Source organism: Pan paniscus, chromosome 10, assembly GCF_029289425.2.
Source record: "Pan paniscus chromosome 10, NHGRI_mPanPan1-v2.0_pri, whole genome shotgun sequence".
NCBI lineage: Eukaryota > Metazoa > Chordata > Mammalia > Primates > Hominidae > Pan > Pan paniscus.
In genome coordinates this window covers 132382762-132400033 of record NC_073259.2, presented here as the reverse complement: position 1 = coordinate 132400033, position 17272 = coordinate 132382762, and the positions used below count along the sequence as shown (strand labels likewise).

The window sequence follows — 17272 nt, the reverse complement described above, 5'->3', positions numbered from 1 at the left end:
CCTGACCCCCATCTCCCTGGAAAACCCCTATACACACTTCAAAACCCAGCTGGGGCATTACTTCTTGAAGAGCACACTACCCTGGCCTATCTTCTCTCCCCTCTGGGTCTCTGATAACACAGTGCAATCCTTGTCTCAAACCCGACAGAACCCTCGAGGGGCAGAGCTCTTGTCTTTCCCCTCCTGACCCTGCCTTTGGCTCTGAACCTCCCTGGCAAGTGTGTTGTGAAGTGACGCTGCGAGTGTCTAGTTCTCAAAAGAAAGCTAGAAAGAGCTCTGTAAAGGACAGTTGGTGGCAAATGTCACCATGTCTTAGGACATCGAGAAGTTGGTTAAATGCAGATTCCTGGGTCCACCTAGACAGTCTGATGCTCTAGGTCCAGGGTGGGGCCCAGGAATCTGTGTTTTCAACAAGCAGCCCAGGGGTTTCTGGTGGGGGTGGTTGACGACCCTCACCATGATGGCAGGGGCGGTGCCCAAGGTTGGAGCTAGGCCTTCACCTGGAACCTGGCTCCTTCGCTTCCATCTGATCAGGAGGTCTCCAGTAAGTGCACAAAAGTCTCTGTAGAAGGAGACCTGGCCACCAGCCCCAAGAGCTGCTGCCCCACAGGGCAGCAAAGGACTGGTCCCAAAGACCCTGGGGTTGGCTCCAGACAAGCTTTCCTGGGATGACACAGATAAACTGGAGCAGTCAGGGTGGCTTCCCGAAGGAGGCAGGTCTAGGGAAGGGAATAGGCTGAGAGGAGAAAACCTGTGTGGGCAAAGGCTAGGAGGTGAGGCGCAACCAAGGACCCTCGGGAGCCCACGACCGTGGGCTGGACGTGAGTCCCTGTGGGGGCCCAGGAGTGTCTGGGGTGGTGAGCCGTTGCTTAATAAGGTAACTTGCCGGTTTTCTGAAATCAGAGCAGTTTTGTCTCGCAAGGGTGCTGATGGATTGTGAGGGAGAATTAGACCTGGGAGGCCAGTGTGGGACCAGGATAAGGGGCTGGCACAGTGGAGAGGCCAGGACACAGCCCCCTTGCCCTGGGGAGGGGATCGGGGACAGACACCATGGCGTGAGGGGGCAGGGGGCTCGGGGATCAGCACGATGCAAAGGTGTGTCACGGCCAGCTGCCTGGTCCTGGCCCCGTCATTCGACCCCACCACGGCTCAGTTTCCGTGTCTGTCGAATGGGGTGGTGGTATTGCTATAGGGAGTGACTGCTTCCTAAAAGCTATTGGGTTTTTTTGGTTTGGTTTGTTTGTTTTTTACATAGCCGCTGTTTGCTCACCTGTATGGGAATCAGATAGTGGCCAGAGGCAAAGGACAAAGGCAGAGGTGGGGAGGGAGGAGAAGCTGCAGGTGGTCGGCAGCAGCGGCTCATTTGCAAATCTGGGGAGCTGGCGCTGGTGGAAGGGTTCTCTGGCCATTCCGTCCTTGAGAGGCTAAGAAGGGCCATCAAAGAAAATTCAGTCGTTTACAGATTCTCTAGAAAGCCGAGAGGGCTCAGCGGTCTGCAAGCCACCAGCTGTCCTCACAGGGACACTTCCTCTGGAGGGAGGCCGGGGGCACACGCTTCGTTCGCAGGATTCTCCTCACCCCTTGCAGGGCCGTCGTGAAGATGAAACAGATTAAATACACGACATGCTCCCAGCAGGGCCAGGCACAGTGTGGGTGCTACGCAGGCCCTGGTTTTCATTCCCATTCTGGCAAGGAAAAGATGGGACCAGTGTCAAGTTCAGTGGACTTGCGGGGAAAGAGCACCGTGTACAGGGCAAGCAAGGGGCTGCCGAATCTGATTTTAGGTCTGGGAGGTAGAGACCTTCCGCTCATTTTGCAGATGCTTAGGGAAGTGAAGTGACCTGTTCCTTTTCCAGCGACGAGGCCCATCCTTTGTCAGTTTCCCTTCCCCAGGGCCTGGTGGGTGACAGTTGCCCCTCTGAGGGCATCACCGGGGTCTTGCATGGCACATTGAATCTTGCACATCTGGTGTGCCTGGGCTGGGGGGAGATGGGGAAAGGCGCTATAGCCAGCAGCACGCGAAGGCTGGGCAGTTGAGGACAGCAGCCAGTCTCTGTTTCAGGGATGGAAGTCCCCAAGGGCTAGGATCAGACAGAACCGATGCCTCTTTCTGCCTGTCTCCAGGTCTTTTGGGTTCCCCTAGGACAGACGAGCTGCTTTAAGGGAAAAGCAGGTGCACTTGGGGGCCTTCGAGTGGTTGCCCTTGCCCTCTCCTTCCGCCTTGTGCCTGGCTGGGCTTCCCTGGGCCCCTGCATGACCAGCAGGCAGGCTGGGCCTCCAGCATCATCAGCAAATGCAACAACCATTTGTGTGGTAGAGCCACTGCAGGAGGTCCACAAATTGCAGGCTCTCAGAGGCGGGCGTGTTCTCCGGGTTCTCCAGGAAACGGGCTGAGATGGAGTTAGGAGGGTAAGAGGTTTTGCAGGGTAATGCCTGTGAAAGGGGAGTGAGGAACGGAACGGGACGGGACAGGAAGAGTCTGGCAGGCCATGCAGAGCTGACGATTTCAACGGACTCCACCTGAGCTCCAGCGCAAGACCGATCCCAGGGGAACCTCCATGTTTGTTGAATTCATTGGCACTATAATTGCAAGTGTCAGAAAGCCTTATCCATTTTCCCTTCGAGATGGTGAGAGATCAAGGTTGTGATTGAAAATCAGGCTTGTGGAGTTGAATTTGCATGGATTAAGGAAGGTGCAAAGAATGCCACCCCCAGCAGGCATCTGTAGGGAATCCCATGAGTAAAGCAGGGCTCGGGTCTTGAGGCGCGCTTCTGTCCGTGTAGACCAGTGGAGGCCTCAAGATTCGTCCTCGAGTCGATGTGAACCTGTGTTGGACTCAGCCTCTCTGGCTTCCATCCCCCCTTCCCTGTTAGGGGCCGTCCTCCATCAGAGCAGGCAGCCGGTGGTTTAGAGTGTCCCGGATCTTGGGTTCAGATCTTGTCTCTGCCTCCTACCAGCTGCGTCCTACCAGTGTGGGCAAATGACTTAACCTCTCTGTGCCTTACTTTCTCCTCTGTGAAGTGGAGATGCGGTTGCATCCATGTCAGCGGGTAGGGATGGCATGCAAGTTTTCATATGCAATGTTTCCTACAGAGCCTGAAATCCAATGAGTGCTCTGAATTAGCACGCATAGCATTCCCACTAGTGTTAGCTTAACCACTACCAGACCAGGGTGTGGACCTCAAGAGGCTACCACCAGTCCTGACCATGGCACTCTTGTGACACATCCCCTCGGAAGACCTGTCCCCAGCAGTCTCTGGGGACACTCCCTTATCCCCTGCCCCCACCAACTCCAGAGCCTGGGAGCAAATTCTAGTCTGATTTTCCAGTCTGACTCACTGTCCCCTGGCTGCCGAGTGTTCCCTTTAACACACTCACGATCTCCATGGAGCCCCATGGGCCTCTCCAAGGGCGAGATGGAGAGAAACAGATTGTAAGGTGCGTCCCAGCCGCCTGCTCCGCAGTGGCAGCCAGGGCCCTTCTCCAGGGATGCTGTGGGTTGAGGGGCTTGCCAGAGCTGACGACCAGGATATGGAGCTGCAGATATGCACGCCATCCAAAGTGCAGATGCCTGGGCCCATCCAAGGAGCTGCCCCCCAGATCTCAGTCCCCAGGTAGGTCCCAGGCCTCTGCATTTATTAATTAGCTCTTGGGTGGAGCTGGCGTGTGGAGGTGGCGTACGCTTAGGCTGTCTACAGGGGTGGGGGCTGAGTCCTTCTTTGTTCCTTTGATCAGGGCCAAGGCCAGCTCCTTAGGGCACAAGCTCCGAGTGGAAAAAAAGTGATGGCCACACAGGAAAAAGGGCCTGGAGACCCATCTTCCCCTTCCCCAACCCCAGCGGGAGCTGAGGGTCTCACAGACAGAAAAGGAAGTCCCGTTGGGTTTGCACAGTTTATTAAGATAATCAATCAATTTCTTAAGTTATTCCTTTGTTAACCAGACAGCATCTCTGGAGAGAAAATGCACTCTCTGTGTAGATACATAAAAATACATCAGTCATTTTGCCCCTCCTGGATGTGAACGGAATCTCCCTTCCTCACCTCCACAGAGGGAGCTCAAGCCCCAGGGAACCTTCCCCTCCCCTTTTATGCGTTACCAGGGGAGTGGCAAGGGCAGCCCCCAACTGCGGGGTGCATTCAGGTCTGAGGGGGGAGGAAGGCTCAGAGGGGCATCTCCCCAGCACCCTGCCACAGTGCTGGCTTCTGGGGTGTTTGTTCAGTGGCCTGCTGGGCTGCCCCAGGCTGGGGGCTCCCCCAGCTCCCCGTGCATCCTGGCTTGTTCCAGGGAGCCCTGAGCCAAGTCTTTGTCTGGCTCATGTTCCTCTCACAACATTCCACAGGCAGGGGTGAGCCTGCCGCAGGAAGAAGTAAGGTTCTGTCATTGCGGAATCGATTGCGCACAGGAATGCAGGCTGAGGGCGGCAGCCCGGTCCCCTCAGTGTCTCTTTAAACCGACAGCTGAGCTCCGACTCCCTCGAGTTCAGACCCGGCCTCACACAGGTGGCAGCATTTCCGAGAGCTTCACCGCCTCCACTGGGCACTTGGTTTTGACATCAAGCGTTCTAGTCCTGGAGGTGGTGCGTGGATGGGTGTTAGCTGGGGACGCCCTGCAGGTGAGGCTCCAGAGGCTGAGCACCAACCTTTCCATTTCGACAGGCAGTGCCCCAAATCTTCGACACTGGAGGGCACGGGACACTGGCAAGGCCATGGCTCTAAGTATTTCTAGGCCTTCCCCGCCCCCAATATAACCACCTCCAGCGCTGGCATCAGCATCCGGCCTTTGCTCAACCTCCTGGCTCAACATCCACCAGAGGTGGCTCAGCCACAGCTCCAGACCTCTCGGTGCAACCTGCATGTGTGCGAAAAGGCTGTTTGGGAAACACCCCAGGCCAGCAGCAGGGAAGAGAGGTACCCCTCTTCCCTCACACATGGCCTTGGCCACCAGCCTGGGACACATGGGGTGGCAGGGCTCTGGGGGAGTGGCAGCCGTCCCCACCGGCTGAGGCTGGGATGCTTCTGTCCTCACACTGCTCGGGGCTGTTCTCTGCCTCAAGGGCACGCTATGGACCCATTCTTTTCCCCTGACCCTGGGGGTGGCCACCACCTAACAGTGCATGCCCCTACTGCCTTGCCAGCTTAAGTGCTAAAAAAATAGATGCTTTTACTGAGTCCTTGACACCAAAACAAGGAGACCACCACCTAGCCTGTAGGTCAGGGCAGGCAGCCGGGAGCCGCCTCCTTCCACACGGGTCCTTGGTCTGGCAGCCTCCCTTCCCGCCTCCTGCCCGAGTGCCAGGCCGAGCTCATCGTGTCCATCCTCCCAGCTTCTCCCCAGGGCTCCCGGCTCCTCCAGCACCCCGGGCCGGCCCCAGCCCCGTCAGAGCGTGGCAGGGCCCAGGAGGCCGGGGGCAGGGTCCTGGCAAAGCTGCAGCTGCACGCTGGCGGTGAACCAGCGGCTGGGCCGGCCCAGGCTGCAGTGCAGGGTGGTCCGGAAAGTGCTCCTGGCGTGCTTGGGGAAGATGATGGTGGTGCTGCGGAAGCGCAGGGCGCGCGGGCGTGGCTCCAGGGTCAGCTGGCTGCGGTAGTTGCGCCACGTGCAGTTGGGCGCTGCCACGATGGTCTCGCTGTAGGCCGTAACGGTGGGCACGGGCGCATAGAAGACCTTGTCCTGGAAATGCTTCTCCGAGGCGTACTTGACCTCAGAGTTGCAGCTGGAAAGGGCAGGAGGGAAGCGGAGTGAACCCAGGATGGGGGGCAGCCCGATTCCCTGCCCTCAGCATGGACACGAAAGGGCCCTGGGCAGATGCTCTGAAGCCTAACGGGTGTGGGCTGCTCTGAAATGTCAAGGTCAAGAAGGTCAAAGAAGGACTGAGGGACTGTCTTGGCTTCACAGAGACTAAAGAGGCGAGACAGCTAAACGCAATGAAGGACCCCGACTGGATCCTGAACTGGGGAGAAAAGTAAGCCAGGAAAGGACCTTATCGGGACGATGGGTGAAACTGAGCCGTGTCGTGTGGCTTAGGTGCTGGCGTCACCGTGTGCACTTCGCTGACGTTGACAACTATGCTGCTGTCATGGAAGAGGATGTCCCTGTTCTTAAGAGACACACTGAAGTATCTGGGGGCTAAAGGGCAGGATGTCACCAATCTCCTCTCAAATAGGGCAAGATATAAACAACCAGTGAATCTGTTTGAGAGGCACATGCAACCTTCTTTTTTTTTTTTTTGAGACGGAGTCTCGCTCTGTCACCCAGGCTGGAGTGCAGTGGCGCGATCTCGGCTCTCTGCAAGCTCCGCCTCCCAGGTTCACGCCATTCTCTTGCCTCAGCCTCCCGAGTAGCTGGGACTACAGGCGCCCACCACCATGCCTGGCTAATTTTTTGTAATTTTTAGTAGAGACGGAGTTTCACCGTGTTAGCCAGGATGGTCTCGATCTCCTGACCTCGTGATCTGCCCGCCTCGGCCTCCCAAAGTGCTGGGATTACAGGCGTGAGCCACCACGCCCAGCCGCAACCTTTTAAAAAGTTTGAAATTATATCAAAATACGTTTTCCAAGAAGTCCCTTCAACACCCTTGGAGGAATGACCGACTAGTATCCCCCAGTTCCACGTCCAGAGCTTTAGGAAATCAGACTGGAAGCTCTGGGAGGGAGAGAATCCTCCCCATCTCATTCCCTGCTGAACCCCCAGAGGTGATCACAGAAGACTTGTGAAGGGATCAGAGGTCCCGAGGGTCAAGGCATCCATCCTCCACCCTTGCTGGGCTTCTGATGATCTAATTTTGGCTTGCATTTTAAAAACTAGACAATGAAGGCTGTTTGGGGATTGAAAAATAATTTAGAAGTGGACTCGTTTGTCTCCTGGGACCATTGCCTGGCTGGCAGGGGCAGCAGGCAGTGGGTCTCAGAGGCTTGGCTGGCCCCACTCAACAGGGACGAGTGGATGGAGAGAGCCCCATAGATATGTGGGTAACTCACGGATCCCACACTCCACCCTTGGGAAGCCTGAGCCCCAGCAGCTTCAGAGGAGGGCAAATCAATGTGGGATGTTCCCAAGCAGGGGTGCCTTAATTCAATTCGGATGCCACCTAAGATGTCATATGCATGGGAGGGCACCCAATACACTTACAGTGCAGTAGCTCATGGGTGGCCTCAAGAACCTAAGTTACAGTCACAAAGAACATGGAGCAGCTGGACAACTGTCCCCTAATGCTTGGACAACAGGGTGGAAGGCGGTCCTGAGTTGCCTGAATGGTTTGGTTGTGAATACCTAACAATCTGTCAGGGGCTGGGCGTGGTGACTCACACCTGTCATCCCAGCATTGTAGGAGGCTGAGGCAGGAGGATCACTTGAGCCCAGGAGCTGGAGACCAGTCTGGGCAACATAGTGAGACCCCATCTCTACACAAAATACAAAAATTAGCCGGCCATGGGGGCGCACACCTGCAGTCTCAGCTACTCGGGAGGCTGAGGTAGGAGGATTGCTTAAGCCCAGGAGGTTGAGGCTGCAGTGAGCCATGATCCCACCACTGCACTTCAGCCTGGGTGACACAGTGAGATCCTGTCAAAAAAAAAAATCTGGCAGGAGAAGGGAGGTAGAGTTAGGGTGCACGAGTGGTTATGTTCATAATTTTCCATTTTTTCTGAGAGGTTGGATTTAAAATAAAAGCCTTTTGGAGGAGAAGGTAAATGGGGAAATGGGAAACGGCTGAATAGGCCTGGGGTGGGGGCGTGGGGTGGATACAGAGGGTCCCTTGGGGTCAGAGTCTCTTAAACAGTTTTGTCTGTGGCTAAGATACGGCCAAACTCCCCAGGAAGCAGCACCCAGAGGGGCTGCCTGGAGGGTAGAGAGCCTCCTGAGCCCCCAGCTTGGCCTAGTCCCCACCCCCACCCCACAAGAGAGTCAGGACCAGCACCCAACCCCCCGCCCCCTCCTCCCGCGCAGAGCCCAGCGGCCCACTCACCGGATCTCATGCGTGGATTCCGGGTTCACCTTGATGCTCTCCCCAAAGTATACTGGCAGCATCCGGGGCCTCATCTCCAACGCCGGGGGATTTGGGAGTTGGGAGGGGGGCTGTGGGGAGAGCCAGGGACGCGGGGTTATGCAGCCCCTTGTCGCAGTGGCCTCAGCTCCCTGCTGGGCACACAGGACCACCTGACACCCTCTGGCCCTGGCTTGGTCTGGAAGCTGCTTTGTGGGGCCCATCAGGAAGCCCACCCCAGACACCCTCCATGGGATCCAGGCATTCAGGGATCTGCCCAGCTCTCCACCACCAGCCTGTCCTCCAGCTCCCAGTTCTCAACAAGGGGTGTGGTCATGGCCTCTCACGGCAACCTCCAGGCCACACCCACCCCGGAGCCTGGCTCAGAGCCCTGGAGAACTGGGATCCCTCTGTGCTCTTTGCGGGGCTGAAACCACACTCGGCCTGGAGGAAGGGTTCCCAGCCCTTCTTGGTACCACCCAAGGCTCAGGCAACCTCCAGAGGGGTAGAGACCCCACCACACCTGTGTCTGTGGCACACCTGCCAGGGAGGAACACACAGGTGGGAGCTGGCCAGGCCTGTCTAGGGGGCACGGGAAGCTGATCAGAATAGCAGATGTCTGCAGGAGGGCAGGGCGGGCCTACCCAGCATCCACATCTTCTAGAAATGGCACCACATCTCCCTGAGGACAAGGACTGGATTGGACATGGGCGTGTAACCCACACTGGGCCAATGAGAGCCCTACCCAGGTTCTCCTCCAGAGCTGTGGAGACAGCCCCCCCTGTGAGGGCTAAGAATGTAGGGGGGTTGGAAACCAGTGGAAATGGAGCTACGCTCAGGAGAGCAGGAGTCAAAGATGTGAAAGATCAAGTCTTTCCAACATTGTTCAAATGCCTGAAACTGTCCCTCAGTTGTGAGCACCAGCAAATCCATTTTGAGGCTTCAGACCATTTGAGCTGCCTTTCTGTCACTTGCAGCTGGAAGAATCTTGGCAAGGTGGGGAAAGAGAGTTCTATGGGAACAGAAGCCATCCACAGCCCCTTCAGAAAGAGCCCCATCAGACAGACACAAAGAAAGCACTCTCTGTTCCCCTCCCAAATCCACCCCACAGCTCCTGTGGGAAGTTCTTTCTCTGGTCTGTTTTAAAGTCTGTCCCAAAATTCCACTCCCTGTGGAAGCAAAGACCATCAGGGACATGCCCCTGCCCGGTGCTCCTCACAGGAAGTGGCCTAAGGACCCCCACCCCATCCTGCTCCTCACAGAAAGTGGCATAAGGACCCCTACCCCATCCTGCTCCTCACAGAAAGTGGCCTAAGGACCCCCACCCCATCCTGCTCCTCACAGAAAGTGGCCTAAGGACCCCTACCCCATCCTGCAGTCCACCTCCCCCTCCCCACAGCTCAGCCCATTGCTGGTTCAGCCCCAAACTGATGCTGAAAACAGACCTCTGGCCCCTGCAGCCTCTCCTCATGCCAACATGGTGACACTTCTGCCCTCCCCCCACCCCACTCTTCCCTCCGGAAGTGTTCCCCGCCAGACTCATCCTCACAGGCCTTTCCCCTCTTCCACCAACCCAAGAAAACCCCGTCCATCTGTATTCGGGGGTCCTTCAGGGCCAGCCCAGCAAAGTGAGCATCTTGAAGTAGAGATTTCACTCAGGGCAGGGCCAGGAGGCTCTGTTTCTAAAGGCTTTTTGTTTGTTTGTTTGTTTGTTTGTTTGTTTTTTGAGACAGGATCTCTCTCTGTCACCCAGGCTAGAGTACGGTAGTGCAATCATGGCTCACTGCAGCCTCGAACTTCTGGGTTCAAGCAATCCTTCCACCCCAGCCTCCCACATAGCTGGCACTACAGGTGCATGCCACCATGCCCCAGCCAATTTAAAAAACAATTTTTGCAGAGAGAGGATCTCACTATGTTGCCCAGGCTGATCGCAAATTCCTGGGCTCAAGTGATCCTCCTACCCTGGCCTCTCAAAGAGCTGGAACTGCAGGCGTGAGCCACCACGCCTGGCCCCTAAAGCCTTTTAAGGCAGCCCTAGATGTTCTCCTTGAGGTGTGGCTGCAACACTCAAGTCACGGCCAACCCGTTGGGAACACATGGTGAGAGCCAGAAAGAAGCCCTTGCTCTTCGATGCCATTGAGATTGGGGATGTTTGTTACGAGGCATCCCCCTGCCTGACTAGCCTGTGCTGGGATAGCAGGGGGCCTGGCAAGGCCACTCCCTAGGGCCTCTGCTGGAACTACACATGCCCGCACCAAGGGCTCAGGGAGGTGAAGGGCAGGGCTTTAAATAACCCGCCTATTTTTCAGATAGCTTGTTCATCACTGAGGTTATGAATAATAGACCCAGAGTGTATGAATAGCACAGCTTTGGAGAAAGCATGGGTGCAGATGTGAAGAGATGCTCGCGGCCATGGCAGAACGCCTTTCGTTCAGCTCACCCACCGCATGCCACTGTGTGCCAGCACTGCGCTCTGTATTGCTGCCACGGTGGCAAACAGAGGCTCTCCTGGCCTTGTCGGAGCTTGCTGCCTGAATCCCCCACTGCTCTCACCAGTGTCCCACCAGTGGACTAAGATTCCAACTGTCAGGAGGGCTGTGGTCGACAGGGCGATGAGGGCACGAGAAGGGTTTGACCACCAGGTAATCAGGGAGGGCTTCCCTGTGCAGTGCCACTCGGGATGTGATCGGAGGGGTGAAGCAGAGTCCACTGTGGCCCCAGGGCCCACAGGTCCTGGAGTGCCCCCACTGGGCACCAGGACCACACAGCCACAAACAGCACCCAGGACACCTGCACGCCCTCAGCCCTGCCTCCCCCTGGCATGCAGGCCATGCCCTGGGACCCTGTTCTAGGGCTTCTAATACAGAGGCCACTAGCCGCACGGGGCTATTCAACTTAAATTCATTACAATTCAGTAGGTTGAAAAACGCCATTCCTCAGTCGCACCCGCTGCGCGCTGGCAGCTGTCACGCTGGCTGGGGTAGATCCAGAACACGCTCACTGTCACAGCAAGCACCCTGCACAGGCCGCCCTAGGGGGACGCAGGCTGTGGGTGAGGTTCCAGCTGGCAGGCCGGCCCCAGCCCCCAAATGACCACGGCATGCTGTGTGCAGAGGCCCTCAAAGAAGAGATCCCAAGACGTCCCCATCAATGGCTCTGCTCCTCCCAGAGCCACTCAGGCTGCTGGCTGGGCAGGTCCCGGGTTTGCCCCTGGCTCTGTCTGCCTGTGTGAAAATGGGGAGAGATGGAGGTACCTGGGGTGGAGGCAGGAACCCAAGGGAGGTCACAGTCTGGTCTGAAACCTGCAGACCCTCTCCCTGGGAGGTGGGGCATGGCCCACTGTGGCCAAGACGAGATGGACCCAGAAGTCCTGGAGAGAAGCAGCGAGGGTCAACGCATGGACACCAAAAACGCGGCCAGAGGTGGCTTTCCAAGGACAAGGGCAGTGTGGGTAGAACAGGGTCCCCCCCAAAGCCCATGTCCACGCAGACCCTGTGGACAGGATCTTATTTGGAATAGAGCCTTTGCAGATGGAATTGAGGCTCCTGAGATGAGGCCATCTCAGAGGAGGGTGGGCCCTAAAGCCAATGACTGGTGTCCCTACAAGAAGCGTGGACACAGGCCAGAGGCAGTGGCTGACGCCTGTAATCCTAGCACTTTGGGAGGCCGAGGTGGGTGGATCACCTGAGGTCAGGAGTTTAAGACTAGCCTGGACAACATGGTGAAATCCTGTCTCTACTAAAAATACAAAAATTAGCCAGGTGTGGTGGTGCACGCCTGTAGTCCCAGCTACTAGGGAGGCTGAGGCAGGAGGATCGCTCAAACCCAGGAGGCAGAGGTTGCAGTGAACCGAGATCGCGCCACTGCACTCCAGCCTGGGCAACAGAGCGGGACTCTGTCTCAAAAAAAAAAAAAAAAGAGCGGACACAGACGCACAGGGACGATGTGAAGGCAGGGATGGCAGGGGCACAACCACAAGCCAAGGAGCACCTGGAGCCACCAGAAGCCGGAGAGGCAGGAAGGAGCCTCCCCTGGAGCCCTCCGAGGCAGTGTGGCCCTGCTCACACCTCGATTGGAACTCTGGCCTCCAGAACTGTGCGAGAATAGAGTTCTATTTTCTCAGGCCACCCAGTTTGTGGCAGTTTTTTTTTTTTACAGCGGCTCTAGGAAGATCACACAAAAAGGCCACATGCTAAAAATCGACAAGACTGAACCCCGGGGCCTGCGCCTCCCAGTCCTCCACGAAGGCACCGGGGCTGGCTGAGACCACCCGTGGGTCCCCAGCCTGGCCTCCTCCCATCTTGATCAGGGACTGGGGATGGGAAATCTTGTGAAACCAGTTTATGAGGGGAGTCCTTCCAGGGGAATGGGAGAGAGGGGCTAAGCAGGTGTCAGCCAGGCAAGGCGGCTGCACAGCTGTGACCAGCCTGGCCCCATCACACCAGGGGCACAGGAGTGTGACTGCCTCAGCACTGGTCCCAGCTGGGAGAGCAGGCTGCTGGCCACTGGCTGCCCCACTCCTGGGGGTGGGAGTCACCTTCTGGGGGAAGAAGCTCCCTTTCCCCAAAAGGACAGCTCTCTAGGAAAGGGGACAGCTGCCAGCAGTGGGCAGCCAGGGTTCACGGCCACTGGGGACTGAGGCAGTGGGGCACCGTGCACAGCGGCCATGACACCTCCCTGACCCCGTCACTGGGACACGGCACTTAGCGGGTTTTGCTTACGCATTTATTTCTAGGTTTGCGGCCCTCTCCCTGCTCTCTGGCCCTACCCAGATCACGATGCCCCCGCGGATGGGGAGGCACGGTCTCCATCCCCTACACCCCAGCGTCTAGTGCGTGGTGATGCTCAGTGCTTTGTTCTTGGCTGAAGAGGGGATAGCTGGCTCCCACGGGGGACAGCAGGCGGTGGGGACCCTATTCCTCCAGGCTGGTGCTCATGCCTGGGCCGCAGAGGGCCAAGCCTATAACCATGGTGACCACATGCACACCGGCCTCGGGCAGAGGGAGTGGAGGGTGGACATCGGGCTGGGCGGGAACTGTGAACTCAGAGCCAAGTCCTGCAGGGACCTAGCTTGATATCTCCTACATCTGTCCCCTCCCCGCCGCCCCCATACCTGCCTGGACAATGAGGATGCAGAGCTTTTTGCACTCTCACTGTGCCGGGCACCATTCTGGGCACTCGCCACATATCCTACTCATCTGATCCTTATAAAAACCCCAGCACGCAGCTGCTGGCAGCACCCCCATTTTCCAGATGTGGAAACCGAGGCCCAGAGTGGCTAAGTCATTTGCCCAAGGCCACACAGCTGGAAGAGGCAGGTCAGGGCTGGAACGCTGCTGGTGTGGCTCCAGGGCCCGGGCCCTCACCATCGCTCCTCCACTGCCTTTCATGCCCAGGTGCCTGTCTCATTGCTGCCCCCTCAGCTCCAGGCTCCCCCGACACAGGCTCAAGGCTTCCCACTCGGGCCTCTGCCTGTTCCTGTCTCGGCCCCTTGTCTGTGACCCAAGGCTGCCTCTGTGTTCCCGCTGTTCCCTGCTGCACTGGCTGCTTCTCGCTTGGGCTGGTGAGAGCCAACTCAGCGTCCGCTCCAAGTCTTAGGGGCATCCTCTGTGGGGACACGGGAGCACCCATCTACTGGCCTTCATCGCGATAACCCTGTGTCTGTCACCCCCAGAGAAGCAGCTCCCTAAGGCTGGAGTCTTTATCACCTCTAAGCCCAGGACCTGGCACCTCTCTGCCCCCGCGCTATGGGGAGGGGAGACCCCACACCTGCAAAGCAGCCCCTGCCCCAACCCAGAGAGCCCTGAGTATGGGCCCATACCTGTCCTCAAGTTTGGCAGCAGTCTGTGGACAAACATCACCAGGAGCCCCATCCCTGCTAGTCACGGTCACCCCAGAACAAGGGCTGAGGACCACAGGGAGAGGATCGAGGACTGAAGAAGCAGGAGATTCCTCAAAGCCCCCAGCAGCTGGCCTCGAGGTGGCCCCATCTCTCCCTGGCATTGACACGGAGTGAGTGGCCCAAAAGAGAGGCAGCTGCTCCCTTCCTGGGTGTGGCATGCTGAACAACAGCCCCCAAAGCTGTCCACACCCTAACCCCCAGGACCTGGGAATATCTGCAAAAGGGACTTTGCAGATGTGATTAAGGATTCTGAGATGGGATATGGTCCTGGGTCATCCAGGTGGGCCTGATGTCATCACAGCATTCCAGGGGGTCAGAGTCAGAGAAAGGCCAGAAGATGCTGCGCTGCTGGCTTTGATGAGGAGGAAGAGGCCGCAAGCCAAGGGGCACGGGCCCCTCTAGGAGCCAGAACAGGCAGAGGAACGGACTCTTTCTGAGCCTCCAGAAGGAACCAGCCCTGCCGACGCTTTGATTCTGGGACTCCTGACCTCCAGAGCTGGAAGATGATAGCAAATTCGTGCCGTTTGAAGCCACTCTGTGTTTGGTAATTGGCTGCAGCAGCCATAAGAGACTGCTAAGCTGTGTGACTTGGGCCAATGACTTCCCGTCTCCGGGCCACAACAGCCTCCACGTCTCTGAAGTGGGCCGTTAGGAGGACCCGCCTCCCAGCTTCGGCGCAGCTGAGTCAGAGCCGGCAGCCACATGGAACAGCGCCCAACCCAGGGGTGGCACTGGGTGCCAGTGGGCCCGCAAGGGGGATCCTCCTTTCCCATGAAGGTCTGGGGTGGAGGTGCCTCCCTGGACAGAGGTATAGCTCACACCCTTCTAACCTAAAACAACACTTCTCCTTACTTTCAGAAGCAAGCAAGCATCATTTCAGAACAGTCACTTCACAAAAACAAGGCAGTGACAAGACAGGCCCATCCTCATCTTCTATGGCTCACCGTTCAGTCAACACTGACCCCAGCTGCAAGACTCTATATGATTCCATGTTTCTAGAAATAATACACACTCCCCAAAAGACGTTATCTGAAGCTCGGCATTTTCCCAAGTGCGTGCAGGTGTTTGTTTGCTGAGCACCTACTGTGTGCTGGGCCCGGTGGGAGTGAGATGAGGCACAGGAACCCCCAGGGCCCTTCTCCCGCAAGAGGGGGTGACGTGTAGCCACAGGGGAGGTGAGAGGACGACTCCGGTGTGGAAGGGGACATAAACATGGGCACTAAGGTTTGGGGAGGTGTTTCTTCTGTCCAGACAAGTGGAAGGGCTGGAGGGAGAGAGAGGCAGCCTGCTGCTGCCGTTACCCACCCACGCGCTGCCAGGAAAGGCTAACTCCTCACCCATCAAGCAGGGAGGGCTTATTTCAGAGGCAAAGCCTTTGGGCTGTGGCAGAGCCCCCGCCCCAGCATCTCTCTTGGGTCAACCCGGAATGAAGACACTGCCAAACCCTCCGGATACCGCCACACCCGGAACGTGGGCGCCGACAAAGGCAGCCCCTTTCCGCCCGGTCCCGCTCCCCACCTGGCTGCCAGCAGCAGACAAGGCCTAATTCACAGGCTGGCCCGTGAAGCCAGAGCTCCGGGCACCATTTGCCAAAGGGTCCCGCTGAAAAAACACCTAAAGTCCACCCAAGCTGGAAGCGCTGGGCAGGAGACACCAGAAGCCGTGAAAGCCCAGACCGATATAGGCTGGCGTCCAGTGGGCCTGGGCAGTGAGACGGCTCGGGAAGTCCCCGCCAAGGCCCAGGACACTCCCGCGGAGCTGCAGGGCTGGACACCAAGGGAAGATGGTGGCAGCCACCAGTTCATCCTGAGGCTCGCAGCTTCGTCTTTCTGGCTGCAGGGCTATTCGAACATCGAAATGGTTGTGGCGCCGCGCGGACTCCAGCCAGCCTGGGGAGTGGGCAAGGGAAGTGCCTCTCGCGGCCAAGAAGGCAGGCTGCGGCCCTGAAGTCCGACTTTCCAGCCACGCGGGAGCAAGATACTGCCGAAGACTGGGTCACACACAGTCCCACGGGGGCTGGCAAGGCAGGGGAGGGCCAGGGAAGGGGTCGGGCACACGCACACGGGGACCTGTCATTGCTCACCTGCCCTGGCCATGCGGCCACCTTGGGCACAGGAAGCCCCCAGACAGGCCCGCTCCCCACCCCCACCCCCAGCCGGTCTGTCAGGCTGCAGCGCCCTCCCACAGGCCCGGGCTCCTGTTCTGGTCTAGACAGAATCCGGTGAGATGCCCTTGGCTGCCCTCGGTTTGCTCATCTGTGAAACGAGGCTGTGCCATCGGCAAGGCCCACATCCTGGGGCTGGGGGACCATCAGGGATGCCCAAGACACAGGCTGGTGGTTTCCTGGGGGGCTCAGCATCCGCCCAGAAGCTCTGGGATGTTGGGACAGGGGAGAACAAGTGCTTCTCAGGCACACAGGAGGGTCACCCAGATGCCATGCTTCCCTCCCAGCTTAGGAAAACAGGGATGGCCCAGGCCCAGGTTCCCAGCTCCTTCCAGGGTCTGGGGCAAGCCTGCTGGGGCCTGGGGAGGCTGGGCTTACTCCCAGGCTTCTGGGCAGCAGGACAGTGTGGGGGGCAGGACGGGCCCTGGAGGGTGTTGGGTCCTGTGGACACTCGCCAAGGGCCCATCAGGCCCCACCCGCTTCACCCAGGAGCCTTCCCCGGGAGCCGCTGGGGCGGGGATGAACACTCGCTGGCTGGAAGTCAAAGTACACAGGGGCTCTTCGGAGCTCCCACCTTCCTGGCTGCTGCACAGGCCATAGCCCACAGGCCAGCGAGGAAAGATAGCCGCTCTGTTGTCGAGAGCTCAGTGCCTCACAGTGACAGCCTGCCAGACCTGGAGTCTGGGCCCGGCTGGGCAGGGACTCACAGGGAGGCACAGCCTGAGTGACACGGGGCCATCCACAGATACTATGGCCCAGTTCGCTGAACCATGAGCTTTCACCCAGGAGCCAACTAGCGGCCCATCAGTGCAGGAGTGGGAGACAGGAGGAGGTACCCAGAGCCCCCCCTCCCCCGTTGCTGCTCCTGGAGACAGCAGGACAGCCAGGGAGCCCCACACGGGCCGCGGGAGAGGCGTCCTTATGAAAGCCACATGGAGCCTTGCAACAGCTATCCCTGACCTCGGCCCCTGACCTCAGCCCCTGTCCTCGGCCCTCTGACCTCGGCCCCCTGACCTCGGCCCCTGACCTCCCTGGCGGTGAGAACCCCTGCTGCTGTCAGAACTTGATCGTCTGGGATATACACTGGGAATCTGAGACCAAAGCGCACGGGCTGGGCTAAGGTTAATCTTGACCATCACCCATGAGGAAGATGAACCAAGGAGGGGCATTTAAGCACCAAGAATTCCCACCCTTCTGATGACAGCCTTGGCTATTGGCGAATCCTGG

The 17272-nt window shown here is 58.1% G+C and overlaps 1 protein-coding gene across 9 annotated transcripts in view; it reads right to left on the bottom strand.

Annotated features, from left to right (window-relative positions):
• Positions 1 to 3878: 3878 nt before the first annotated feature.
• RFLNA (refilin A) overlaps positions 3879 to 17272 on the bottom strand; it is a 346100-nt gene continuing 332706 nt past the window's right edge. For all 9 annotated transcript variants that reach the window (XM_055096335.2, XM_055096334.2, XM_055096333.2 and 6 more), the window contains 2 exons: positions 7962 to 8071; positions 3879 to 5711 (listed from right to left, as the gene is read on the bottom strand). In XM_055096335.2, coding sequence (XP_054952310.1) covers positions 5378 to 5711; positions 7962 to 8071 — 444 coding nt within the window. In that variant the 3' untranslated portion in view covers positions 3879 to 5377. The remainder of the gene's footprint in view (positions 5712 to 7961; positions 8072 to 17272) is intronic.